This window comes from Mesocricetus auratus, unplaced genomic scaffold (assembly GCF_017639785.1).
Source record: "Mesocricetus auratus isolate SY011 unplaced genomic scaffold, BCM_Maur_2.0 Super-Scaffold_100031, whole genome shotgun sequence".
In the NCBI taxonomy this organism is placed as follows: domain Eukaryota; kingdom Metazoa; phylum Chordata; class Mammalia; order Rodentia; family Cricetidae; genus Mesocricetus; species Mesocricetus auratus.
The window spans coordinates 14,164,985-14,192,893 of NW_024429212.1; the positions used below are offsets into that span (position 1 = coordinate 14,164,985).

The 27,909-nt window shown below is 49.0% G+C and overlaps 1 protein-coding gene across 1 annotated transcript in view; it reads left to right on the forward strand.

The window, feature by feature from the left end:
- Positions 1-213: 213 nt before the first annotated feature.
- Flnb (filamin B) overlaps positions 214-27,909 on the forward strand; it is a 134,033-nt gene continuing 106,337 nt past the window's right edge. The window contains 1 exon segment of the mRNA XM_005077369.4: positions 214-701. Coding sequence (XP_005077426.1) covers positions 410-701 — 292 coding nt within the window. The 5' untranslated portion in view covers positions 214-409.

The window sequence follows — 27,909 nt, forward strand, 5'->3', positions numbered from 1 at the left end:
CCCTTATTCTGGGCCTTTCCCAGGTTTTTTTTCTTCTTCTAGCTGTCTGTCCATCAACACATCAGGTGGGTGAAACCAAGGAGATAGCGCGGCGTAGTTCAGGCTTTGGTCCCTAGAGGGCGAGCACAGCTCAGGAGTTCGCCCCTTTCAAGGCCTGAGCGGGGGCGGAGCCTCGGGGGCGGGGCAGCCTAGCGCGCAGGCGCCAAGGCCAGGCGACTCGGGGCGCTCGGGGGCGAGCCAGGGCAGAGCAGCTTGCGTTGCGGCTTGGGTGGCAGCGAGCTCGAGCCGCTTTCCCACTCGCCTCGGTTCCCCACCCCACCCCCGGCTCCCTGGAGGTGCTTTGGGGCTTTTGAGGTCCGTCCCTGCAGCCAGCTCGTGGCCTCTGCGTCGTACCCTCGCAGCCTCCGGGATGCCGGTGACCGAGAAGGACCTGGCGGAGGACGCGCCATGGAAGAAGATTCAGCAGAACACGTTCACGCGCTGGTGCAACGAGCACCTCAAGTGCGTGAACAAGCGCATCGGGAACCTGCAGACGGACCTGAGCGACGGGCTGCGGCTGATCGCGCTGCTCGAGGTGCTCAGCCAGAAGCGCATGCACCACAAGTACCACCAGCGGCCCACCTTCCGCCAGATGAAGCTGGAGAACGTGTCGGTGGCCCTGGAGTTCCTGGACCACGAGAGCATCAAGCTCGTGTCCATCGGTGAGTGTCCTGTCGCCCCGGGGGGGGGGCTGCCCTTTTGCAGACGTCGGGGTGCCGGCAGCGCGCCCCGCCGCGCGTCGTTTCCCCGGGGCTGGGGTGTGGGCGCCGAGGATCTGGGGACCGAGGCCTTTTCCTCGGGGCCGATCTGTGGGGCTGGGACGCGGCGTGATTGCTCGCTGGGGTGCGCCTGGCCGTGCCGCTGCCGCAGCTGCGCGGGCGGGTTAAGCACGAAGAAACCTCCAGGTCGTAGCTGCGGATTTGATTGCGGGACACCCCCACCCCGCTTTTTTTTGGATTTTGGGGGAACTCATCTGCTGACCCTGGTGGCAGAGCCCCGGAGTCAATACCTCCTAGGCGCTAGCCAGGTGCGCCCAGTGTGATCCGCCCAGGTCGAAAGGGCGTTGGCTGGGTGTTAGCCTGGGAGACCTAGGAAGCGACAGTTCTCTTGGCTTGGATCTCTCCGCCTAGGTGGAGGCAGGACCTGGGGCTCCACTCTCCCCTTCCAACGCCGGAATGGGTGGAATGGGTGCGGGCCCTGGGGCCAGGAGGGGGGAGGCACAGGGGAATGTATCCTAGCTTCTCACCTCTGGCTCAGCGTGGCGGGTCGCCTCAGGTTGAGATCATTGAGTGATGATAGTAATTAATGTCTGTAGAAGGTTTAACTAGCGCTGACTGTGTGGCCACAGCCTCCTTTAAAGTTATCTCAATACTTAACGTCTGGTGGACTGAGGTGTCCTTAGGCCCATTTTACGGAAGAGTGGATGTTTCGAGGGCTAGCTGGCTTGCCCAAGGTCACCGCAAGTATGACCTAGCTTAGAACTAAAAAAGTAGGTGACAAGTTTTCTCTTCCCTGTTCCACTCCCTTCCCTGGGTCTTCCTGAGAAGGCGTTTGAGTCTGGCTTCTGTCCTAATGTCTTCAGGATGAGAGGATTAAAATGTGGAGTAGTGGGAGGTTTCTAAAGAGGTTTCGTGACTGTAGGAACGAGCGGGTTGTGGTTCTCGCTTCTCTGCCGGCTTAGGGGTTTGTGTGTGCACCTACAGCATGTATGCATGAAGAGATTTTTATGTGCACAGTGGGTGTACTAAGGGGGTTACTTAGACTGGGGTTTCTTCCTGAGGAAACAAGGCCATTATAGTGACTCCAGTGACAGACAGGAAGGTGGGTGTGGCTTGTGGAACTTTCTCCAGGGGAAAGGGGTTTCCTCTGTACTAAACCTCCTCCCAGCCTCATGCTGGACTTTCCCCGCCGCTGTTCCGGCAGGTAGACGGGCTTCCTACTTCCTGAGTCCAGGAAGCTGCAACACCAGCCTGCCTCCTAGCAAGATCTCTGTCCCAAGCATGGTTCCGGGGTTCCCATCTCCCATACTGAGGAGGCAGGACCTCAGAATTCCATAGAAAGGTTTTTTTGATTTTTGTTTTTTTTCCCTATGAGGAATGAGTCTCAGGGTCTGCCTGGCTGAGCTCAGCTTGCATCCATCCTTTGTTTTGAGTTGTGTTGTTTATTTAATTAACTCAACAGAGACATTTAAATTAAAACATGACGGTAGGATCGCTTAAAAAAAAAAAAGAAACCATAGCACTAGAAAAATCCAGGACTGCCCGACTTGCCAGCCTTTTTACTCGCGGGCGGCTGCCGCTAGCGTGGCCCCACAGCCAGCCCCCAGCTTGTGAGTCTCCGTGTGGACTTGTTTAGTGTCGTCCCTTGCAGTTTTCTAATTGGTCCTCACGATTTCCAGCCATGAACCTGCTGAGGCCTGGGCCTCCCATTGTCTAAGGTCCCACGGACTTCTCCCATTCATCTGAGGTGGGTCTGTTACCCATGACCAGTTTGTTTCAATAGGCTATCACGAGCTGTACTGGTTTGTCTTTTAAAAATATTTCTTGGATCGTATTCCCCAAGTGATATTCCTAAATTAAGAGGGTGGGGCCACACCCAGCCTCTCTCTAGTTGCTTTCCAGACTGCTGAGGGAGGAGATGGAGCCAAAGGCATGTTCTTGCTACGCCTAGGGATGGTGTAGGCAATGGCCCGACCATAAAATGTCGCCTCCTTTGGACTTGGGTTTGCTTACTCACTGCTGGCTTTGGGCTCACCATGGCTCTTTCTATTGGGCCACCCACTGCCTGCTGTATTCTGATGACTACTCCCATTGGATAGCCAGGATAACAAATTGATAGCGATTAATATCCTTCTGATAATGATCTTTCCAGGCAGTCCTGGGAGGGTCACATGGTTGCTGCTGTCGCTGTCACTGTGGTCAGTATTGGTGTCCCTACTAATACCGGGCCTAGAATGCAGCTTTGCCAAACTGTCGAATTTGAACTTTCTAGAGTCAGGGGTGGAAACAATACAGCCTCCCTTCCCTCTCCCGGGATTAAAGGGCTGATGTAGCCTACACTTAGCAGTTCCAGGGTGTTGGAGGGACAGCTGGGTACCCAAAGTTTGGACCTTAGCCTCAGATGCAATAGGGATCGTGGGGCTTTCGATGGCAGGATTAATCACTGGGCTGTGATGAGGGCTCGGGGAGTTAAATGCTGTGACTGTAAGGGCGTGAGCAGAGTTTGTGTTTTGTCTTATGGTTAATCTGTTGAGGAATAGCTGCTTTCTCCATTGGTGGCCTTTTATTGAGTTTTCCTATTCTCCGGGGGCTCATGTTTACTCCCTAACCAGGGAAGATTATTGGATGAATTCGGGGCATCATTGTATGCCTTGGCTAACTCCCAACAGTTTATATTGTGGGAAGCTTCGGAGTCATGTCTGTAAGCCCAGCCGTGAGACATGGGATGGTCAGCAGCACCCGAGGACAGTGGCGTGCATACCTGCCAACAACTTCTGAAAGACAACGCTGGCCATTTATTTACTCACATTTGTGGTTCATCACAAGTTGTTCCCACCCGAGGCTCAATCCCAAAACTGAAAGTTTTGCTTAGTTTCTTCCTGTGTCCGAGGAGTTCGCAGTGATGCTCAGCATACCCAGTTAACCTCTTTTTGTAAGGAACTGGCAGTGTTATTTACATGTTTTCTCCATAAATCTTTCTGACTTGGGGCAGCCCAACTAACTTTGGAAAGAAAAGAGGACTCAAAACCCAAGAATGACAATTGAGGCTGGTAGCAATTTGGGTTGGTCCTTTAGAAAAGGACCCCCCCCCTTTTTTTATAAGATGCAGCTGACCCTGGTGCTTATTTACATTATCTGCACAGGGGCAAGCCTAGGTGTTGTTAGGGAGCTCCCAAGACTGCCTCCCTGGGTGGTGGCTCACCACGGTCACTCAGGATCATTCCCTCTTCCCTTTTGTCCTGTCATCACTAATGTGATGTTCTACAGATAGTTCCCATTTGTGGTTCTTCCTGAAGTAGCTAGAAAAAAAACAGTGTGTTCTTTTGGACCATGCAGCCTAAGACCCCCCAGAGGATATATATGTCTTGAAACTTCATGTTTTGTTAGAATTGACACTCAGGGCTATTTGCAACAAGATAGCCACACATTTTCTGTGACATAGAGTTAAGGGTAAGAAGTCTTGGTTCAGTTCGATTCTCACTTGCCACAAAGTAACTACTAAGAATTTCTGTGGCTCTGTTATCTGATTGTTGAAATAGAAATAATTAATACCACCTTAAAATGTTGCTGCAAAGATTAAACAAGTTAATGCTTTTAGGAGTAGCTGCAACAGGGGCTGGAGAGTTGGCTCAGTAGTTAGAGCAGTTCGTGCTTTTGCAGAGGATCTGAATTCAGTTGCCAGCACCCACAGAGTGGTGCATAACCATCTGTAAATCCAGTTTCAGGGAATATTATGCCCTCTTTTGGACTCCATAGGCACCAGGCACATTCATGCAGGCCAAACACTCACACACATAAAATAATTAAATAAAGGTTGTTTTTTTTTAAGTGGCTGAATAGTTCAGGGTACATAGTAAATGTTCTGTAAGTGCTTGTTAACTAAACAAGGTACTGTTGGATAATCTCAAGCCAGGCTGGAAGGGTTTGCACACTGAAATCAAGCTCAGAATCAGCACCGCTCTGAGAGGCCAGCTCTGTTGGCTAAAACAGTGAGGAGCTGCCTAGATGGTGTCTGCTCCTTGGAAGGGGATGACCCTGGGATGTTCTGGCTGCCTCCAGGGCCCATTCACACTTGCTTTGTTTCTGAGCTCACAGGAGCTCCAGGCGCCTGTCATTCCAACCTCCCACCCAGTTCAGGAATCTCTGGGCCAAATCACTTCCAGATGGTGGCTGGGCCTTGCTGAGCTCCAGCCCAAGTGGGGCCAGCTTGCCAGCTAGGCTTCATTCTTGGTTCTTGGAGAGTCTGTGGAAAGGGGGGCTTTTATTTGGAGCCAAGTATGTCTTTAGACATTCCCACCCACAAGTCCAGGTTCTTCCCTGTGAGTAGGCTGCTATTTGATTGAGGGCGGCTACCTTGCACTTTGGGGCAGTAGATGTTCGGAACCCAAGCTTTTAGGCCATGGCCAGGGATTCTAGACATCTTATTTCCTCCCTCCCTCCCTCCCTCCCTCCCTCCCTCCTTCCCTCCCTCCCTCTCCCTTCCTCCCTTCCTCCCTTCCTTGTTTGAGATAGGGTTGGTTTCTCTGTGTAGCTCAGTCTCTCCTGGAACTCTCTCGAACTCAGAGATCCGCCTACCTCTGCCTCCTGAGTGCTGAGATTAAGGCGTGCAACAACATGCCTGGCTTTGCATCATCCTTTCTGTCCATCTAGGACCAGGCATGGACCCAAAGCTTGGGTTACGACTCCCACTGTGCGCCACAATAGCCCTGATATCCTGCTTTCATTTTTCTAAGCCTTGGCTTCTCCATCTGCAAAGTGAAGATAGGATGGCAGAGAGCAATGTGCTTGATTAGGCTGTGGCTGTAGCTCGGTTGGAAGAATTCTAGCCTAGGATGTACAAAGCCTCGAGTTTGGACCCCAGAGATGAATGAATCTGTCATGGCAGTGCACACCTGTAACTGTAGTGCTTGGGAAGTAGAGACAAGAGGATCAGAAACTTGAGGTCCTCTTCGGCCATGTGGCAAATTTGAGCTTATTCTGAGCTACATGAGACTCTGCCACCCCCCCACACCCACACCCACTCCCACCCACCCCCCCACACACGTTGTAGTACAATGATATTGACATGTCCATTATTAATGTTATTGTTCTTTTTTGTTTGTTTAAAACAGAGTTTCATGTAGCCTAGGCTCGCCTTGGAATTCCAGATATTCTTTTTCCTTTTTGGTTTTTTCTAGACAGGGTTTCTCTGGCTTTGGAGGCTGTCCTGGAACTGGCTCTGTAGACCAGGCTGGCCTCTGCCTCCCAAGTGCTGGGATTAAAGGCGTGCGCCACCGACGCCCAGCGAATTCCAGATATTTGCCACTTCTTTCCAACTTTGGAATCTATACAGGGCCCTTTGCATGCTAGACAAGTGTCTACCGCCAAGCTATAGCCTTAGTTTTTTTTTTTTCTTTTTCTCCATCTATCCCATTCCCTATTTTATTATTCTGTGTTTAAGTGTGCTCTTTTATTAGTCTAAGGAACGGGGTCTGTGTTATAACCCCAGCAGCCATAAATTTAACCAATCAAGCCTGATGGAATGTGCCCTGTCAACCTAAATGGGTACCATCCCTACGTTAATAACATTTACGGTTGTCATTCAAGGCATTACGCTAGAAGTCAGCCTTTACATTATCGTGGTAGCTAGTTACGTTATTGAATGTGCCAATGAACACTTGAGTAGACGCAGCTTTATCACATAATGAACAATAACATTTCTTCAGAGGCTTTGAGGCAGAACTCTTAGGTAGCTGTCTTGCTGACTGCTTCTCCCCTGCCATCCGAACGTGATTTTTCTGAGTGACTCAGGTTGGCGGGGACATTAGTCGCGTACCCTCCCCTTGTCTGTTCTTGGTACCAGCTCTGCCTCCTGATGTCTGTATGCTCAATACTGAGGTGCTTCCCACTAAGTCTCTACTGTGGCATCGTGTGTTTTTATGCCTTCTGTCTGCTATGAATTGGCTCCTCGGATTCTTGTTGCTTCTGACCCTCATTTCCAACCCCGTAAATGCTTTATTTTATTTTTGAGATAGGGTCTCCCGTTATAGTGCAGACTGTTCTCAAGTTTGTAGTCCTCCTGCCTCCACCTTCCGAGTCTTTTGTCTTTGCATTTTATAGGTGAGAAAAACAAAACAAAAACCCAACTAAGGCCGAAATCCACATCCCTTTGTGTATGATACAAGCTGTGCTTGTCTGTCTTTATGTCTGACTGGAAGCCAGAGGAGGGCCGCCTTTTCGTCAGCACAGCTGTGAGGAGTGTGGCCCAATACAAAATTGTAAACTTACGTAAAGCATTACATGCAGATTTTGTTTTTTTTTCTTTTCCTTTTGTAACTCAATTTAATGGCTCTGGAATATGTATGTAATTCGTTCCTATGGCTCTGGAGCCTGGATGACTGCACCCTGTTGCAATCTCAGAGGGTCGGACTGACCTGAGAGAGTGAAGTATTGTCTTGTCAGTCAGGCTGTACACTTTGTCAAGTAAAATAGGTCTGTTGTAGAAGGAGGTTGTGGGAGAGACTTTTCTTCTTGATTGGGCGATGGTGGAGGTGTTTGGTCTATTTCCTGTCTTGTTTTGCTTCAGATTTTATTCACCTGCAACCTTAAAATTTCTTGCTGCAAGCTGGGCTTGATGACACAAGCTTTACCTGCTCAGGAGGCTGAGACCAGAGGGTCACAGTTTCAAGGCCTGCTGGAGCAACTTAGTGGGATCCTGTCTCAGACTGCAAGTGGTGAAAGTGAAAGGAGAGACGGTGTCACTGAGGATGTGGTTCAGCGACGCTTGTCTAGAATGTTCGAGGCCCTGGGTTCAATCCTGCTGTGAGACAGATGGAGGGAGAGAAGGAAATCTCCTGGTGTACTGCGGAACTCTTTGGTCCGTTTGCCTTACTCGTTCCAGTTCCAGAGGCACTGATTGTGTGTGGAGGGTGTTTTCCTGAGCATCTTTAGACTTGCCTTTGGTTCCCTTTGGGGAACAGCAAAAGCTTGTTTGCTTTGAGCAGGCTGGTTTGGGGGGGCTTGTGCTGTGAGGCCTAGAAGCCAGAGGTGAGCGAGGAAATGTCCTAGGAGTTCCTCCTGGCTTCTGCCCTGCATCCGGAAGCACTCACGGTGCCTCCCGGAGGAAAGAGGTTGTGGACTGAGGTGGGGGAATGTAAGAGGCGGGCCTGTCACGAGAGCATCGGTGACAGTGGACATTGGCCCAGCCGCGCTTTGTCGGAAATGGCCTCGCCTACATCCCTTTCTTCCGATACCTTTAAACATTAACCAGGCTGTTTTCTGGGGGAGCGCAGGGCTCCTTTCTGCGCAGGTTTGGCTGTGGCCCATTATTTATTTGGCTGGTATGTCTTCCCTGCAGTTTTCTGTTCACTTTCCAGCCTGCCTCAGGCCGGGCACCAGCAGGAAGGAGCCTGTGTTGCCCATGGCCTTCACTCCTCAGGGAGGCTGGTGTGAGGGCCTATTCAGGGCTCAGCCTCCTGAGCAGTTCAGGGCTGATTTGTTGAAAGGTCTGGGTGTTTAACACAGCACCCCTGTTCTCTGTCTCTGAGGCCCTTTATGCTGGCATGAATTCCCTTTTCTCATGGAGATGTGAAGTTCTTTTGATTAACTGGCTCAGTCACCTTACTGGGTATTTTCATAAGGATTTCACCATTCCAGACAACTTTTCTGGAATTTCCTCTCCAATAGAAAGACAACCAGTGAGGTTGCAGTTATTTGGAACTCAGCTTGGAATGTTGGCACTCTCACTTATATAGGGAAAACGGGTGGGGATTCGTGGCAGGGACTATGTAAATTTGCTATGACATGTAAGTTGAGATTTTAAGATGAAAAAAAAAAGCAGTTGGCTTTTCCTTCCACAAAAGAGAAATGGTGTTTGTTTCCACCTTGTGCCGAGTGTGACTGAGGGACAAGCAGGCCTCCCTTGCAGGCAGGGGTAGGAAAGATTTCTGGTAGCTAAAATCAGGTTCCTTTGTGTCCGCTACAAGCCATCCCTTGAGGAAACAGCTTTTTCTTATGTTGGTTTGGTATCTTGGTTCCTGCGAGAATCGTTCTCACTTCCTTGTGTGTTCCTGAAGGGCCTTGACAGATTCAAAGGAAACAGAATGATCCAGCATTCCACTGTCTGTCAAGTCTGAGAATAAGTGGTTATAAGGCAGCTAGAAATGGGGACAAATGTTGCTTCTTGGGTGACCTTAGGGACCAGAGCTCTAAAAGTGGTTTTTTGTTGCTTTTTTTGTTTGTTTTGTTTTTTGTTTTTGTTTTTGTTTTTTGGAGACCGGGTTACATGTATCCCAGGCTGACGTTGAATTTGGTGTGTGACCAAGGATGACGTTGAATTTCTGATATGCCACCAGACCACACCTTGCTTATGACGCCATGCTGGGGGGGGGGATCAAAGCCAAGGCTTCCGGCTCACTGAGCAAGCACACTGCCTACTGAGCTGTGTTCCTGCACTTGAGCTCTTTGTGACTTTCTAGTTCCCTTAGCTGAGCAGAGCTCTTGGTTCTGTTCACGGAACGCCTTTAGAAAGGTGGGGCATAATGGAAGATCTGTGATGTTTCAGGACATCCAGAGACAGAACCCAGGAAGGGTCCTGAACAGAAAGACCCTGCTTTCAAAGCACTGTGAGTGGCTCGCCAGCCGCGTCCCTTAGCACCTAAGGTGGCTAGCTCGCACCTGGGATGGGATGCCTCTGGGACAGAGGACTGTCACTGCCAGGATGGAGGCAGGAGCTTCCCTCTTCCTGCAGGCGCCCCTCACCCCCACAGTCTGTTCCGTGTCCCCTTTATGTGTTCACACCTGTTGGTACCCAGGGGCAATCCCTTCTAGCTGGGAGTCCTTGCCCTGCCCATAGGACCACATCCCTCTCTCACAGTTGATTTGGTCTCCTCTGCCGTGGATCATACTTGTTCCAAAGGCAGGGGCTGTGTCTTGTTTTACCTGTTTCTCTGAGCTTGGCACTTCATAGGAATTCAAGAGATAACTTTCTAAATAAGCAGTTTCTAGCACAGTGGATTGAATAAAAAGCCCAGTGCATTGACTTGCTTGCAATACGTTTGTTTTTGGCAGATTTCAGGATATTTATTTTTATTTTGTGTGCATTGGTGTTTTGCCTGCATGTATATATATCTGTGTAAGGGTATTGGATCCCCTGGTACTGGAGTTACAGTTTGCGAGCTGCCTTGTGGGTGTGCTAGGAATTGAACCTGGGTCTTCTAGACCAGTGGTCAGTGCTGTTACCCACTGAGCCATATCTCCAGCCTCAAGATTTTAGTCTTGTTAAGCTACATTTTTGAAATCTACTTCTAATGCGTTTCTCATGCTTATTAAAAAAACGTCATCTTGTAGACCAGTGAGATGGCCTAATGGGTTAGTGTTTGTCACCATGCGACGTGAGTTCAATTCCTAGGACCCATGTGTTGGAAGGAGAGAGAATACCTGCAAATTGCCCTCTGGCTTCTTCCACATATTTGGTGCATGGTGTATGTGCACACACGCATGCACGCACGCATGCGCGCGCACACACACACGGAGATACGTAAATAAGCATAATTTTTAAATTTACATTTTAATTGTTTACTTTGCCCTCCCCCTTAGGAAAACCTAACATGGAAAAGCATGGATCTCACCTGTAAAGATCTTCCGTGGGTCTCTGTTTCCTTTGGGGGGGGGTTGGTGTACAGTCTCCTTTGACTGTAGTGGGAAGAAGAGAGATGGCCATTTCTCAGGAAAGGAGGACCGTGGGCTGGTACTGTCTTGTGCAGCCATTTGGTGGCACTGGTGCTTGTACCGAGATTCACCTTTGAGTTTTAACTGCTGGGAGCAGCTCGAGAACCGGAAGTCTTAGCCTGCCTCTCATCACGGTTTAGAAGTCTCCTTTGGTTCAGGAATATGTTTTGCTCAACCGTGGAGCTGAGGGATTCCAGCTACTTCCTGTGCTTTTGAGCTTTTGAGACCAGCTCTCATTGTGGCAGCTCTGTTAATAACAGTTACTGTGTTCGGACCATAAATGTCATGTAAATCACCCATCCCCTGTAGGGTGCCATTTGGGCTAATGGCATTTTCGCCTTCTGGGACAACCTTGTCTTGAGGATAGAAAACATGATGGTACTTTTTTATTTTTAAAGACTGAATTTCACACTGTAACTTAGGCAGGCCCAGAACTTGGGGCAATTCTCCTGCCTTAGCCTCCTGAAGGATGACAGGAAGGGGGGCACCGCTCTTGGCAACACCAAGTACCCCCGATGGCGTCCTCCACTTTCCCTGTCCGTTTGTGTCTTGGTGGCTTTCTCACTGATTATAGAAGATTAGAGTCCGTGGCCATCGTGGTGGGGACCGTGGCGGCGTCACTTGTGCAAGAGCCGTAGGTGAGAGCTTCTGCATTATTATCTGTGAGTAGGAAGCAGAGAGAGCTAGCTGAGAATGGCTTAGCTTTCAAAATCTCAAAGCCCGCTTCCAGGCCACGCCTCCTAATCCTTCCCAAACAGCTCCACCAAGTGGGGGCCAAGCATTGAAAACTATGACCTGTGTGGGTCATTCTCATTCACACGGCACAGTTTATCATTTCCTTCCTCCTTCCCTCTCTTCCTTCCTTCCTTCCTTCCTTCCTTCCTTCCTCCTCCCTCCCTCCCTCTCTCTGTCTCTCTCTTTCTTTTCCCTTACTGGCTTCTTTTCTTCCATTAGTCCGTTCTTTTTGTCTATTGCAATATTTTTTCCCTACCAGTTTTTAAATTAAATTAAATTTTATTTAAAACATTTTATTTACTCTGAATCTGTGTGTGTGTGTGTGTGAGAGAGAGAGAGAGAGAGAGAGAGAGAGAGAGAGAGAGAGAGAGAGAGAGAGAGAGAGAGAGAAGAGAGAGACCTGATGTGTACAAATTAGAAGATTGCTAGATTGCTCTGGGAAGTGGTTTTCTTCTTTCTACCATGTGGGTTTCAGAGATGAAACTTGAGTCTTCATCAGGCTTGGTCGTAGGCACCTTTGGTTGCTGAGGTATCTTGCCAGCCCTCTTTGGTTTGTTACAAAAGTAAATTATGTTTTTGTTGTTGTGTGTGTGAGTGCATGGTTGGGGGAGGGCAGATAGTTCTTGTCACATCACAGGTGTGGGTGTCAGAGGACAACTTGTGGATATTTGCTTCTCTCCTTCTATAATGTAGGTCCTGGGGACTGAATTCGGGTTCCCAGGTTGGCATGGGCAAATGCCTTTACCTGCTAAACTGTCTCACACCTTTCTTTCTTTCTTTCTTTCTTTCTTTCTTTCTTTCTTTCTTTCTTTCTTTCTTTTTTTTTTTTTTTGAGACAGGGTTTCTCTATATAACAGCCCTCACTGTCCTGGAACACAGGTTGGTCTTAAACTCACAGAGATTCGCCTGCCTTTGCCTTCTGAGTGCTGGGATTAAAGGTGTGGCTCTTTTGTGTGTGTGGGGGCACTCTATTAATTCTCTCTTATTCTGTGCGTGTGTTTATGTTTATGTGTGTACTTGCAGGTATGTTGGGTAGGTCAGGGCAGCTCTTTTCATGGGTGCTGTGGATTGAACACTGATCTTCATACCTGAGTGGCAAGCACCCTACTAAGTGAGCCACCTCCCAGCCCCCTCCTTTCATTTATTTTTTAAAGATATTTATTATGTATGCAGTGTTCTGTCTGCATGGTTGCTTGCATGCCTGAAGAGGGCATCCTACCTCATTAGTGATGATTGTGAGCCACCATGTGCTTGCTGGGAATTGAACTCAGGACTTCATGATTGAAAAGCAGTCAGTGCTCTTAACCACTGAGCAACCTCCCCAGCCCCATTTCTTTCGTTATTTTGGTTTTGCCTTCCTCTGTATAAGAGAAGGCCTATGAACGAATTGTAACCCCCTGACACTTTTTGTCTGCTCTGACTGGCCACAGGAAGCTGTTTTTTCCTCCTGCTCGCCAGACAGGCATGGAGGTTTGTAATCCCGGATGCTGCTGAAACTCAGTTTGAACATTTGGGAGTTTGAAACCAGCCTGTGGAAAATGGAGAGAGACTAACTGAAGGGAGGTGGGGGTTGGCGGGCTCATGCATTTGAGAGGTGACTTGAAGATTTGAAGCAGGTGACTTCACAGCCAGCCCAGCTGGGCTCCAAAGAGGGTAGGAGACAACAAACCTCCCAATAGCCTTCCCTTCCAGAGCCTTGTTGATGTTTGTGGCTCCTAGTGAGTGCTCAGGAAATGACTGCTTGTGTCCTCAGCACCGGCCCCACTTAACCCTGGAAAAATAAACCTTTATGCCAGTGTCACGGGCTGCTCCCGCGTATCTTCCCGGGGTTCAGTGGAGCCACTGAAGAGCAGGGAGCTGCGAAGACGGGGCGTTTCCAGGGTTACTCCACGCTGATGCTGAGGACCCTGCATGCCTTCCTACAAAACGGCAATGCGTGCCAGCTGCTCCCATCCATCCCCGGGGCTAGCTGTCCCTGCCTTGGCCCTCGGTGTCACTTTCTCTCCCCTCTAATCCAGGCCCTTGGCATCTGGAATATCATAGACTCTGGAATGTCACAGGCCACCTGCAACACTTTCGCCGTCCTGGATGTGGCCCTGACCGCAGCGTGATGCATGCAACCTCGTGTAATGAGGCTTGTGATTGTGACGCCTGGAAACTGTACTGGACATCGAAGTTGCTGGGCCAGGGTTAGGGAGTAGGAGGCTGCCAGTAGTGAATTCTGTGGCTCCTAGTCCAAGAGTGGACCGGGAGGGAGTGATCGCAGAGCCCCCAGTTCCCAGCATCTGTACCAGCCTTCCCACTCCCAGGCCGAAGGGATGTGTGTGTGTGTGTGTGTGTGTGGGTCTCGCCGATTCTGCAGTCGGGTTAGACCTCTGTCCGAAAGGACAGCTTGTTTCCCGTGGCCGGGGAAATACCCAGCCCCTTTCCCGAAGGTAGAGGAGATGAAGGTTCTTGAGTGATGAAGGCAGAACCCCAGTTAACCACAGGAAAGAATGAGTCAGCCCAGGTGCTTTTTCCATGTCAGGGCAGGAATCTAAACACTTCCACAATGGCTTTTGTTTCTACAGCTCCAGCTGGCCGGCGTTATCAATATTATCAGCAGGTGTTTAGCCCAGGCTTAGTCTAAGCTCTTGGTCCCAGGTCTGTGTCTCTGGTCATTAGGACCCCCTTTCTCTGAACTCACTTCTCCATCTGTAAACACTGGAAGAACCAACTGAGGCCAGCATCCCCGAACTTCAGTTGGCTGGTGAAGCAGCCTAGTTCCGCATCTCATGGCTGCCTCTATTTCATTTCTCACTTGATTTTATTTCCCCCTGCAGTTGACTGACTTTTACAGCAGCTGTAGTTGGAAAGGAGACAGCGTGTCACTATCATAATGGAAAAGCAGCATCACTAAGTAAATGAACGTAACTATAAATAAACCCAAAACAGTGCTGTACAGTCCCTGCCAGCTGCTCGCCTGTGCTCAGCATGAGGCCTCCTTGCTTGTAACAGAAAGGGGAAGTGAGCAGGAGATGAGCAGTGTGGAAAGTAGTAGCCAGCTCCGCGCTAATGCCAAGCCTTCCTCCCGAACTGCTGAACCTGATGGAGGGCAGCGACTGGGGAGAGAACCGCATCCCCGTGATGCATCGGGGCTGGTTGGTAGTCACCGGCTCTGACCAGTAATGTACGGTGGCTCCTCCCTTCTCTGTGGTTTGGGACACACAGGAATAATCAGTGAGTGAGTTTTCAATTATACCCTGTTCTGAAGAACCCTCACCCCACCCCACTGCATCCTCCCTGGACGACCCATTCAGTCGTCCAAAGGGTCTACGTTCCATGTGTGTACCCTAAGTCAGTTTTACAAATACAACGTTGATCCAAGAAAGCAAAAGGAGAGGCGTATTTACTGCGATACTTACTGCGATGCTGTTCATGTTACCTTTCACTTACGTGTTGGCTTAGTTTGGGTTTTTATAAAGCTGTGAGAGATGACCGCTCTTGTAAAGGAAGGCATTTAATTGAGGTGGCTCACAGTTTCAGAGGTTCGATCCGTTATCATCACAGTGGGACATGGTGATGTGCAGGCAGGCATGGTGTTAGGGAAATAACCGAGAGTTCTACATCTGGCAGGGAACAGGAAGTTGACTGAGACACTGGGCAGTATCCTGAGACCTCAGAGCCCTCCCCCACTGTGACACACTTCCTCCAATAAGGCCACACCTCCTAATAGTGCCACTCCCTATGAGATTATAGAGACCAGTTACACTCAAATTACCACATTCCACTCCCTGGCCCCCATAGGCTTGGTAGCCCTATCGTAATGCAAAATGCATTTAGTCCAACTTCAAAAGTCCCCATAGTCTATCATGGTCCCAACAATGTTTAAAAGTCCAAAGTTCAGTCTCTTCTGAGATTCATGCAATCCCTTGACTGTAATTCCCTATAGAATCAAAATCAAAATGCAGATCACATACTCCCATCATATAATGACATGTGATATACATAACCATTCCAAGACATAGGGAAGGGAGTCCAGTGAGGAAATAATGGACCAAGGCAAGAACCAAAAACCAGCCAGGCAAGCTCCAAACTCTGCGTCTCCACGTCTGATGTTGAAACTGCTCTTCAGATCTCCAACTCCCTTCAGCTTTGTTGACTCCTCTCTCTTGGGCTTGGCTCCACTCCCTGTTAGCAGCTCTCCTCAGCAGGTGTCCCACAACTGCCATCTCAAACGGCTTGGGGTCTCCAAGGTTATCCAGGCTTCATCTTCACAGCTTCACGAAAAGGCCATGTTACTCCAAGCAAAAGCATGGTCAGGCCTATCACAGCAATACCTCCCTTCTGTCTTAGTGTGTGTTCTTCTTGCTGTAAAGAGGCACCATGACCACGGAAACTCTTATTAAGGAAAACATTGGATTGAGGTGGCTCGCAGTTCCAGAGGCTCATCATCATCATCATCATCATCATGGCGGGGAGCATAGCGCCGTGGAGGCAGACGCGGTGCTGGGGGCGTAGCTGAGAGTCCTTCACCTCGAAGGCAACAGGAAGTCAACTGAGACACTGGATGGTATCCAGAGCATAGGAAACCTCAGAGCCCACCCCTACCATAGCCCACTTCCTCCAGCAAGGGCATGCCCATTCCAACAAAGCCATGCCTCCTGTAATAGTACCGTTCCTATGAGATTATGGGGGCCAATTGCATCCAAACTATCACACATGCGTGATACAATACATATATGTCCATGGGAATGACCACCACCAAAACTTGTGGCTGCCAGGTGTGTGTGTGTGTGTGTGTGTGTGTGTGTGTGTGTGTGTGTGTGTGTGTGTGTGCAGTAACAGAGGCAAGCGGTCTGGGTACACAGATGGATGTGGTAGTGCATATGTTAAATCCCAGCACTGGAGATACAGGCGGGCGGATCTCTGAGAGTTTGAGGGCAGCCTGGTCTTCATAGCTGGTTCTAGGCCAGCCAGGGCTACATAGTAACATCCTGTCTCAAAAGCAAACAACAAAGAAGGGTGTGCTGAGCCTTTTGATTCTTTATGTATTCTTCATTCGAGTGGCAGTTGCATTGTTCCATGTGTCCGTGTGTTTGTCTTGGACTCTTTCTCTTTTTAAAAGGCTAGCAACGTAGCTCAGTGGGAAGGTAGTAGCCAAGTGTGTATGGAACCCTAGATTTGATCTCTAGCACTGGAACAATAAAAGTATAGCTGGCTTGGGAACAGTGACACAAAGCTGCAGTTTTGGGAGACTCACTTGAGCCCCCAGGAGTTTGATCCTGCCTAGGCAACGGAACCAGGCTCTTAAAAAGGATCGGTACAATGCATTTCTCTGTTTGACCATAGAAAGGAGAAAAAAATGCCTTGTGTTTGTTATTCTGTTTGGTTGTCTTGCATACGGGTTTGAGCCCGGCTTGTAATAAAGAAAAATAGATCATCCTCAAGATGTTAGAATGTGATATTAAAACAAAAGACATTCATACTTAGTGGGATCCCTCCTCCCTGATGTGTTGAAAGACCTGCGCTAATTACTTTAGAGTATAGGGCCCTCCTGTTGCCTGTGTGAACTTGAGAGGCTTGAGGTTCCCAAAGACACAGCTCCAGAAGCTTGCCTCCAGGAGTTTCCAGTCAATAGCTCTTTTGTCTGAGAGAAGGTGTTTCTCAAGGTAGTTCCAGGGGGATGCTGGAATATTTGCACAGTCTCTAGAAGTGGGTGGAAGTCCAGAGTAGGGGATGGCTTGACAGTGGAATGTATGTTAGGGAGAGTTACACCCTGGGGGTCACCTATGCATTGTCTAAACTCATTTTCTTGGTCTCCAACTATGGGACTGTAGCCTGGTCTTTCTACATTAAAACAAAAACCCCAGTGTTGTTGAGTATAATTTCGATATAGTAAAGGGTACTTTTGTAGGCATATACACTCCTCAGATACACGTACCTTCACTGAGGAGTGTACCCTTAGCCCGATGAAGAGGGAGCATAGCCGTGTACCTACGCTACAGCCTTCAAAGTTCCTTTGAACTTTGACCTGGATCTTGAGGTCTCCCCATCACAGGCTTCCAAGTGCTGGAATTATAGATGTGTGCCACCATGCCAAGTTTGTTTCTTGTTTTGTTTTTGAAGATAGTATTCTTTTTTTAAAGATGTTTGGTGAAAGCAGCTGTCACTTTAGTTAACTTTTATGTATCCTCCATCACAAAAGTTTAAAATTTTCATTGTAACTAATTATAGACAAAATCCCCATGGTCTCTTTAGTTAACTTTTATGTATCCTCCATCACAAAAGTTTTAAATTTTCATTGTAAATAGTTCTTGTAACTAACTATAGACAAAAGTCCCCATGGTCTGCCACATGGGCTGACTAGTGGCGTGGGGGACACTCATTGCAAAAACCGAAGACAGTTTTCTCCAGCCACCACTCAAGCCCGCATTCTGTTTTTGCAATAAGTATCCTCCATGCCACTGGGTAGCAAGCTACGCCCACTATGTGCCAAGGTAGTACCAAACAGTCATACATCCTACTTACTCATCTCCGTTTTACAGGTAGAGAAACTGAGCCACCAAGTGGCTTTAGTAACTTGCCACACAGGCAATTAGCAAGAGAGGCAGACTTTGAATGTAATGTGGTAGGATGCATATTGGTTCTAAGCTATAAGAAATTTAAGCATCATGGATCATCCATAAAGGTAGCTCATTGACGATAGCACTTGAAACATAAGAATGGCAGACAGTTTGACCTAGAAGTTTGCAGGTCCACCAGACAGCCCTGGACAGTTCCTCCATGGTACTTACGTGCTTAGGTTGTTGTAACAGCTCTAGGCTCTACAACCATACCTCATATCTCAATGAGAAAGAAGTCCCGGGATCGGTGTGATTTAACCAGCTCTTGCCTCTCTTTAAGCACTAACCTTTTCTGGTAGCTCAAGAGCCCATGCAGGTATCTCCCCCTCTTATGAACCCTTCTCCCAGCCTCCATGTAAAGTTAACTATTTCTTCCTGCATGTCCCCACAGCAATGTAAATTCAAATATTAATCATAAACTGGACCCAATCCTAGTTTTTTTTAACTGACCCTGTAGTCTCTCAGCATACTTGTATTACTTTTGAATAGCTTTTAATTTTTTTTAGATTTACTTTTTATTATCTTTAAGGATGTGTGTATGTATTGTGGGACATGGGGGGGGTCGTGAATGTGGGTGGGTGTGGTGGTGGGTGTGGGGGGGTGCGGTGCGGTGTATGTGTACACAGATGCCTGAGGAAGCTAGAGTCATCAGATCCCCCTGGAATTGGACTTAAAGACAGTTGTAACCACTTGAATATCAGTGAGAGAAAGCAGTGAAATTCTTAGCACTAAGGCATGACTGAGTCTATTGCCCGTCTGCTATGCATAGAGAGCTCCCTGAACGCTACCTCTGGAGACCCTGTCTCAACACTCCCTCCTTCCAATAAAAGCTTGCAGAAGACCCTGAGTCTGAAGTTTGCTTGGACTGCTACAGAGAAAGATGAGCGTGTGAGCCACTAACCTTTAAATTCTTATTTTAATGCGTTGTACTGGGGGAGGGGCATGTGGGAGCAGGTCAGGATATACGTGTAGAGGTCAGAGGACAACTTGGGGGGGTGTTAGCCCACTATCTCTAATGCGTGGGTCCCAGGGATAAAGCTCAAGTCTGACTTGCCTGCCGCTAGCCTTTTTTTTTTTTAGCCCCAAGTTATGATTGGCTTTCTTGGCAGAATGATTTGTTTTGCCCCTTCTTCATTGCTGGAGACTGAGTCGGGGGCCTCGTGTAGTCTGGGGAAGCTCTTGTCACTTGTCTATGAGTTCAACCTTAGACCATTATTGCTGATGAATGGATGGGTTTTTAGGTTCTGTCTTTTCTCACCTAATGTAGTCATTTGCTTTGGTCTGCTCTGTGCTTTGTTGAGAAAGGTGACGGTGACTCGCAGTGGGGTTGAGCACCTGGAATAGAGTGCTTTGTAGGTGGCTGCCAGTTTGGGCTGTATGCCAGCTTCCAGTGCTTTTTGTTGCCGGGCAGAAGTAAGAATCGTACGAGGGATTCACTCGTGACGGTGCGGTCCGGTCAGCTAAGCACTTAGGCTGAGGCAAGAGGATGGTTAGGTTTAAGGCCACTTTGGGTTACGTGATCAGACCGTGTCTCAGAAACCCAGTTGCCTGATAGTCATCAAATCGGTTGAGTGGAGGGTTAGATGTGTGGGTGGCTTTGGTTAATTGTCTCTCTCTGGCCCTCGGATCTGGCTTTCCTAGGTGAAGATTTGATAGGTGAAAACAAATCGTAGAAGAGCAATTCCATTCTCAGTTTGTTTGGGACAGAGTCCCATGTAGCCGGGGTTAGTCTTGAACACTGTATGTCTCGAGGCTGACCTTGAACGGGACCCTGATCCTCTTGCCTCTACCTCTGAGGAGCTAGGGTTACAGGCACGCACCACCACGCCCAACGCAATGACGCTGGCACAAAGAAGAGGAAATTTTCTTTTGCTGCTCGAGATTGAACCCAGGGTTGGTTGGCACACACAAGGCAAGCAGTCTACCCTGAGCTACACACCCTGCCCGTTTTCATTTTTATTTTGAGGCAGTGTCTCAGTCAGTTATCCAAACACATTTTGAACTTGATAGGTTTGCCCAGGCCTGAGCTTAGCAAGGCCTTGAACTTGGAATCTTCTTGTCTCCGTCTTTTATTTTTTTATTTGGTTTTTCGAGGCAGGGCTTCTTTGTAGCTTTGGAGCCTGTCCTGGAAGTCAATCTGTAGACCCTCGAACTCACACAGAGATCCGCCTGCCTCTGCCTCCCCAGTGCAGGGATTAAAGGCCTGTACCACCACCGCCTGACTTGCCTCTTGTCTTTTAAGTATGATATGCCACAGCACCTAACTCAGCAAGTCCTAAATAAAATGTGGTATCTTGTTTTTTGCTTTATTGTTGGTTTTGTGTGTGTGTGTGTGTGTGTGTGTGTGTGTGTGTGTGGTTGTTTTCTTCTCCTCCTCCTTTTCTTGTATCTTACATGTAAGAAAGCCCGTTAATACAGATGGGAAAGGTGATACCCAGATGCTTTTAGCTTGTGACCACGGGGTGATCGAAGGCTCTCACTCACTCTTCGCCCGATTCTCAGCTAGTACATTGCCTAGCAGATCTCCTGTGTAACTACAGGAGCAGTAACTAGACAGATCAGAATTTAGCCTTCTGGAGTTGGGGGGGGGGCTAAACATGCAATGTGTGCTGGCTTCTTCCTTTCTTCTCAGTGAATCCAGATGTGCCCTGGGGTGCTCCTGAAGGGACACCTGTGGATGTGTCCCTTATTTTGGGTGCCATGATTTACCGGTAGGTGGGAAGGTGCAGGTTCTATTCTCAACTGCTAAAGACTAGCACCTTCTTCAGGTAAGGATCTGCACTCCCGTACCATGAAGAGGTGCGCGGTGGTGGTCCTGCCCCCTCCCCAACACCCCTGCTGCCTTCAGGCTCCTTTTGTAAGGGTTGCATTTCCTGGAACTTTAGTGCACACTGGTTCCAGGAGCAGGAGCAAGCTGGCAGAGACTGGCACTGAAGGGGGGGTGTGCATAGAGACTGGCACTGAAGGGGGTGTGCATAGAGACTGGCACGGAAGGGGGTGTGCATAGAGACTGGCACTGAAGGGGGTGTGCATAGAGACTGGCACTGAAGGGGTGTGTGCATAGAGACTGGCACTGAAGGGGTGTGTGCATAGAGACTGGCACTGAAGGGGTGTGTGCATAGAGACTGGCACTGAAGGGGGGTGTGCATAGAGACTGGCACTGAAGGGGGTGTGCATAGCTCCCTTTCGATACCGTGGAGCCCACCGCTGCCTGGCAAAGGGCAGCTGCTTACATTTCCCACTTGTGGAAACTTGGGGCCTTCTTACCAAGTGGGAGACTTCTAGACTATGCCCGTAAGATCTAATAGGAGCCAGTACATGATCGGTAGGCTCCTGGCAGGGACTAGAGTTCTTTACCTTTGTGTCTGGGGCAACGCCTGCTATCCCACCCCTCTTAGAAGGCTAAGGCAACCCAATCTGAGGAATGGCATTAATGCTAACTTTACAAATGAGAAAACGGAGGGTTCCCAGTTTCCATGACCGGGGAGCGTGTGTGTGGCTGAGTCTGGTACAGTGGCCGAAGTAGGTAGATGCCGCCGGAGTCCTAAGCCCGGAAGGACTTCACTGTCTTGCTGGGCAGAAGACGTCGTCAGTCCTTTTTTTGCTCTTGGTGTCACTCCGTGTGATCATAGCCAGCTCCGTGTTCTCATGTGTGAGGGAAGACATGCGAACTGGGATTCGCAGCAGCCAGTCACCGGCTGTATGCATCTGTTGGCAGCCACCAAGCACCTGGTATGCCAGATTAGTCTGTATCCAGAGGCTGTTGAGGCAGGGCACCTGGGCTGTCGGATGGATGCCTGCAGGTCTTCTGGGGTTGTAGCTGGACCAGGGGGTGGGGATGGGGGTGGGTCTTGTCTTTCTTGAAGGCCTTCACTTCCTGGAAGATCTGACTTCACAGCCATGACCAGCAATGAGGTCTCAACTCAGTTTTTCGTTTCCAAATAATAGGCAGCACACCCGCTCCTTTCGGGTCGGTATCTCGGGCACTTATCGGGGCAGGGGCAGTTCACATACTTGCCTTGAGCCAAATTGCCCTGCGACCAGTAGTAAGCAGGCTAAAGCAATTGCACAGTTGGCTCAAGGTCATCCTGGCTCGAGCTTCTGAGATTCCTCAGACCAACGCACACGACTTCCCCGGGATCCTTCTTTGTGGACTCCCCTCAGGAAGCATCCTCCGGTCTTCACTGTCGCCAGCTGGGTGGTCCAGTACACCGTGTCAAATGACCCTGTGAAGGTTATCAGCCAGCCGACTGACTTGGATGCTTCCATCTTTGTCTTCTTTAAGAGTTCTGCGTAGAGATATCTTTAGCATTCTTGAGATTCTTTCTGTGGATGATTTGGTAAACCATTTCATTTCTTCGGTATCCCTGGTGGACCCTGGGCTGCCCTGTGCTCCTCATCAGGCTGCCTCAGATGGCTGCCACTTTTTCTGTCCCGCTCACCCACACTGTCTATGCTTGGTGTATGTGGATTCATTTCCTGGGCTCTAGGTGAAAGTCTTCTAGAAACCTGAACACACCTAGTGCATCCCAGCCTGGTTTTCCAAACTACCCTAGAAACACTTCAGTGGATTTGGCCCTCACTTCAGATCAGTATCAGCTCTGGTTGATTATGAGTTCTTATTAGTGGATGTCGTTACTTATTTACTTCTAGAAGCCTTAGTATTCATATTTTTTTTACCCCACCCCACTCCCTAGTGTTTATAGGTTCTTACCCTACTCGTGTGTGTGTCTGTGTGTGTGTGTCTGTGTGTATCTGTGTGTGTGTATCTGTGTGTGTGTGTGTGTATCTGAGGATCAAGCCTTGGGCCTCAAACACTTTGCCACTGAGCTGTATCCCAACCCTCAGCTTACATTTTTTTTTTTGAGACAGTTTCTATATCTATATCATCCTGGCTATCCTGGGCATAGACCAGGCTGGCTTCAAACTCACGGTGATCCACCTGTCCCGAGTGCTGGGCATGTGTCACCATGCCAGCTTCATTCGACTTTTTTTTTTTTAATTTTGAGATCAGGTCTCAAAGTTGTCTAGGCTGACCTTGAACTAATTTATTGCTCTGTAGCTCAGGCAAGCCTTGAGTGTATAAATCCTTTTGCCTCGGCCTCCCAAATCACTGGGAATTCAGGCCAGCACCAACAGGCCTGGCCCTGCCCTGTTAATGGTTTTTATTCTGAGAAATATGACAGTGAGCAGGTAGTGGGGAGGGAATTAGTCAGGGAGACCTAGGACTGGGTTGACAGCAGCCACTCACCTTTGTAGGTTTCAGTTCTTCTGACAGACTGGGAAGCAGTTGAAGAGTTTCATGGACTTTTTAATGCATTGTTGGATGGTTTTAAGAAAACAAAGCCTGCCGGGGGGTGGTGGCACACGCTTTTAACCCTAGCACTTGGGAGGGGGAGACAGGTGGGTCTCTGCGAGTTCCAGCCAGCCAGGGCTATGCAGTGAGAGAGACCTCTTTTCCAAACAACAACAACAACAACAACAACAGAGCCTTGATCTAATAAATGAATAGCAAATTTGGAAAAGAGTCACTGCTCTTTTGAACACAATAGAGGAAATGAAAAAATATCTGAAATTACTACTCTTGCTATCTGTTGGACTTAGGCCTCCCCAATCTGTCTCCTGCCCCACCAGCCCAGCAGGGGACAGGTAAGATTTGCTGCGTAGGCCCCTGCACATTTTCGTTTAAACCAGTCATTATGTCGGAGTCTGGCACAGGTGTCCGCCTCCACACTGGGTGTCAGATTCCTGTAAGGAACATGGATTCACAAACCCGCACTGGGGCAGTTAGATCAGAAACCACTGAGACGGCGCCTGGCTCCTGTGTCCTCCTGGGTCTCTTTTACCAGGGTTGGGTCTCTTTAGCATTGCACACAACTTGCAGTTTACGTCTTGGTCTAGACCTATGCAGAAACCTCGAGGGAGAATCCAGTTCAGCTCATGTGGGGGGTCCACTCCAGTACAGTTCAGCTCATGTGGGGGATCCACTCCGGTACAGTTAGCTGTGGACGGAGAGAGTCTGGCCCCACGATTTAACAAACTTGGGTTGGTGGACTCTGATCTCAAAGAAGATAGACGTGGATGGCCTCAGAGGGATAGACTGACTAGCTCTTCCCTTTGTCTGGTTGAGGGCATTTAAAGTACTCCTTCAGTCCAAAATGCCGTTAATCCCAGCAGAGGCAGGTGGATCTCTGAGTTCAAGACCAGCCTGGTCTACAGAGTGAGTTCCAGGATAGCCAGGGCTGTTACACAAAGAAACTCAGGGGGCAAGGGGGCGTGGTAGGGGGACGCCGTGTGCAGAGCCAGTTTCCAAGCTAGGAACTTGTCACCCGAAGTTCCAGCTGGCCTGCCTACCTGGCTTGCTCCTTCCTGCCTCAAAGCAATGCCCAGATCAGCTCCTTGGGGACTCTGAGAGTTGGCCTCTGCCCCTGTGTGTGGGCTCTTCCTTCCCCCACAGTCTGCAGCATCACCTGAGGGACAAGATGGCTTCCAGTGGAAAAACTGAATCAAGGCATGTGCTCAAAGCCAAGGATCTCCCCAAACGCTCATCAGTGTTGATTGGTTTTGTCCAATGTGGCTCCAGTGTCTGGCTTCGTCTGCTGCAGAAGATAGGAAAAAGTTTGCATAGAGGACCCCAGGAGAAGGGATACGTCGTCTCTTGATCATCCTGGCCTCAGCTTGGCTGGCTGGCAGCCTCTGATTAACAGACTGGCCTGCCTTCCCCTTCTAGGGTTCGCATGTAGGGGGGCCGGGGTGGAGTCGTCAGAGCACAAAATGTGTTAGGGAAAATGTGCCTAAAAAAGTCAGCACGATGAGTGTCGGGAGTGATCTTTCCGGGGCGGGTTTTGAAATGAGGGGCGGGAACACTGCTGTCCCAAGACCACAGGGGAGAAGTGGGCTCGAAGCGTGAGCTTCGGTAAATCCAATGAGTGTTTATTATTCCTTCGAGTTCACAGAAGTTTGGAAACGGTGCTGTTTCAAAGCGAAGTAGTGAAAAAAAAATTAGACGGTTTTCACAGAACATCTTTGAGAACCTTAACATGCTTTCTGACGCTGCCCCAGTTTGAAATGAAGAGCATTACAGGGGACGCCACTGGCGGATGGCATGAGTGTTTACCTAGCAGGCGGGAAACCTGGCTTTACCCATTGGCGCTGCAAAAACAAGTCTATAGGCTTTTGGATATATATTTTCCCCTGCCTGGTGAGAATTTTCTTGAAATGCCAAGTACCTCTGTGTGAAGATGAAATGGGGATAGCTTCCTAGCTTCCTGTGTACCTAAATAGCTGTTGCTTTTTGTAAGTGTTTTGACACCTGGGAGAGAAGAAAAATTGGTTCTTCCTCGTAATGGCAAGAAAATTAATACAAGTTAGTTAACGCAGGCGTTCAGCAGTCGGTGGTGATCTTTTCCTTGTGTTTGTTTCCCACGTACTTGACGCATATTTTGAAAGGTTTTTTTGTTTTTGTTTTTGTTTTGTTTTTCCTGGAAGAACCCTTCTGTGACCCCTCAGTCATTAATGTACTGCCACGCTTGCTTGCTTGGTCAGTATCTCGTGCGTGAGTGCGTGCGTGTGTGAGTGTGTAGGTAGGTGTGTATGTCTGTGTGTGTAGGTGTGTGTGTGTAGGTAAGGGTGTGTAGGTGTGTAGGTGTGTGCCTGTGTGTAGGTAAGTGTTGTAGGCGTGTGCGTGTATATGTGTGTAGGTGTGTATGTAGGCGTGTGCGTAGGTAAGTGTGCGTGTATAGGTGTGTGTGACGTATAGGAAATCAAGACTCAAGACCTCATGCACACTAAGCACTGTTTCTCCGGCTTCCACCCTCCCTCACCCCCCCTCCCCATTTTCCTTTATCTCCCCTCCTTCCTTTTCTCTTGCGGCTCCTGCCTCTACATCCCAAACGCAAGGATTGCAGGTCTGTGCTTTTTCTGTCTGATGTTTCATGTTTATCTTTACAGGTTGTGTGTGTGTGTGTGTGTGTGTGTGTGTGTGTTGTTGTTGTTTCAAACTCTGGGTCCCATTGCAGGCTCAGTTTTGTTGCTTAGGGTTCCTTGGTATTTGCAGCTTCCTAAGGTCCCTGGGAAGGAGCTAACTGTATAGGCATCTCCTATCACTCACTGGCTGCAGGCTCTGGGGTGGGACCAGATTAGCAATTAGCTAACATGACCTCACTCTGGAGGAATGTGCTCTTGCTAGGTATTAGCAAAGGGTTAAGCTCCAGGGAGCCATTGTCAGGCGTTTGTTGGTGATGTCATCAGCTGAAGCAGCCAGCTTCAGGCCTCAGGAGAAGCCCTGAAGCTAGGTCTCCAGTTTTGGTAATGAATGGGCATGGAGTTTCACAGGTGGGATGTGGAAGGATTTATTAGGTTATGAGGCCGACAGAGCCTTCTGCTTGCCTGCAGCCCCAGACAGGTTTCTAGCATCTGAAGAACAACCAGAAGCTTCTACACTGTTGGCCCGAGCCCCTGGAAACATTTGGCGCATTCTGTGAACACTCTAGGAGCTACAAAGATTGTCAGGACTGTTTTTGCAGCTCTGAGTGGGGCCCTTGAGCTAGGAAGGCGAAAGGCTGTTTTAAGGTAGTTGTAGAAAATCCCTGTGTCCAGTCCTTTTCTGTGGGAGGGCTCCTTGCGCCTTGTGTGGTACAGGGGTGAGTCCTCTGAATTTAGATGCTTACGACATGCTCTTTACCTGGGGAGGCAGACGAACTAGAACAAGCTTTAAGTCCCCCCCCCCCCCCATCTAACTCAACTCTATTTACCTCTTAAAGCAGAATGTGACTGAGCACTTCATTTCATTCACAAACCTTGCTTACCCAGAAAAGCTTAGAGTTTTGGTCTCAGTGCTTTGGAAAACAAGCCACGTGAGAAATTGTACCCCTTCCCTTCTTTTGCTCTGGTTTTGAGGCAGGGTCTCTATGTAGCACTGGCTGTCTTGGAATTTGCTGTGTAGACCAAGTTGGCCTTCTAAATGCTAGGATTAAAGGTGTGTGTGCGAGCCAGGCGTTGGTGGCACACGCCTTTAATCCCAGCACTCGGGAGGCAGAGGCAGGTGGATCTCTGTGAGTTCGAGGCCAGCCTGGTCTACAAAGTGAGTTCCAGGACAGCCTCCAAAGCCACAGAGAAACCCTGTCACGAAAAACCAAAAAAAAAAAAAAAAGGTGTGTGTGCGCTGTAACTCTGGCTGGTGAGTAACTCACTATATTTACCAGGTTAGTTTTTCTCTTTCGATTGCAGTGATCCTCCTCCTCGGGAGTGCTGGGATTGAAGATGTACCCCCATCTCTTCCTCCGTTTGGGGTTTTTTGTTTGTTTGTTTGTTTGTTTATTTGTTTTGTGTGTCTGTGCATGTACTCACACACACTTACACATACATTCGCCTACATGTGGACACGTGTGTCACAGCTGCAGACCAGAGGAGGATTTGTGAAGTCAGTTCTCTCCTGCCCTTACGAGGGTTCCAGGGATTACACTCAAGTCAGCAGGCCTGTGCGTTGGCCTCTTCCCTGCTTTCTAAAGGGGGAATTTGCTGCGCAGGAGTGAGGGGGTCTGGTGGGAATAAATGCCGAGTATGATAACCACAGCCAATTAACTTTATGAAATTTCTCGTAAAATAGCACAAAAACGTGGTGACCGTTCTTGGTTGTCAACTTGACTACACGTGGGATTAGCTGACATTCGGAAATGGAGGACACAGTGAGGGGGGTTTTGCTTCTTCTGAAGTAAGAAGACCCGCCTCTAATCTGAATCTTGAGTTGGGAAGATGCATGGCTTTAATCCAGGGTTGAGAAGACAGACATTTAATGTGGCTGTGCCTTCTGCTGGAAGCCTGTGGAAGGACATAGGAAAAGGAAGCTTCTGCTCTTTCCTGCTTGCTCTCCCTTGCTAGCACGTCCACCCCTTCACTGGCATCTGAGCCTACTTCCTCGGGATCTCAGCATCTGCTGAAGACAGCAGAGACATCCAGGCTTGCGGGCAGAGCAAGTCAGTAAGCAGCACTCTCCGTGGCCTCTGCGACAGCTGCTGCCTCCAGGTTCCTGCCCTGCTTGAGTTCCTGCCCTGACTCCCTTTGAAGAACTGCGGGTCTGGAAGTGCAAGCTGAGTGAACCCTCT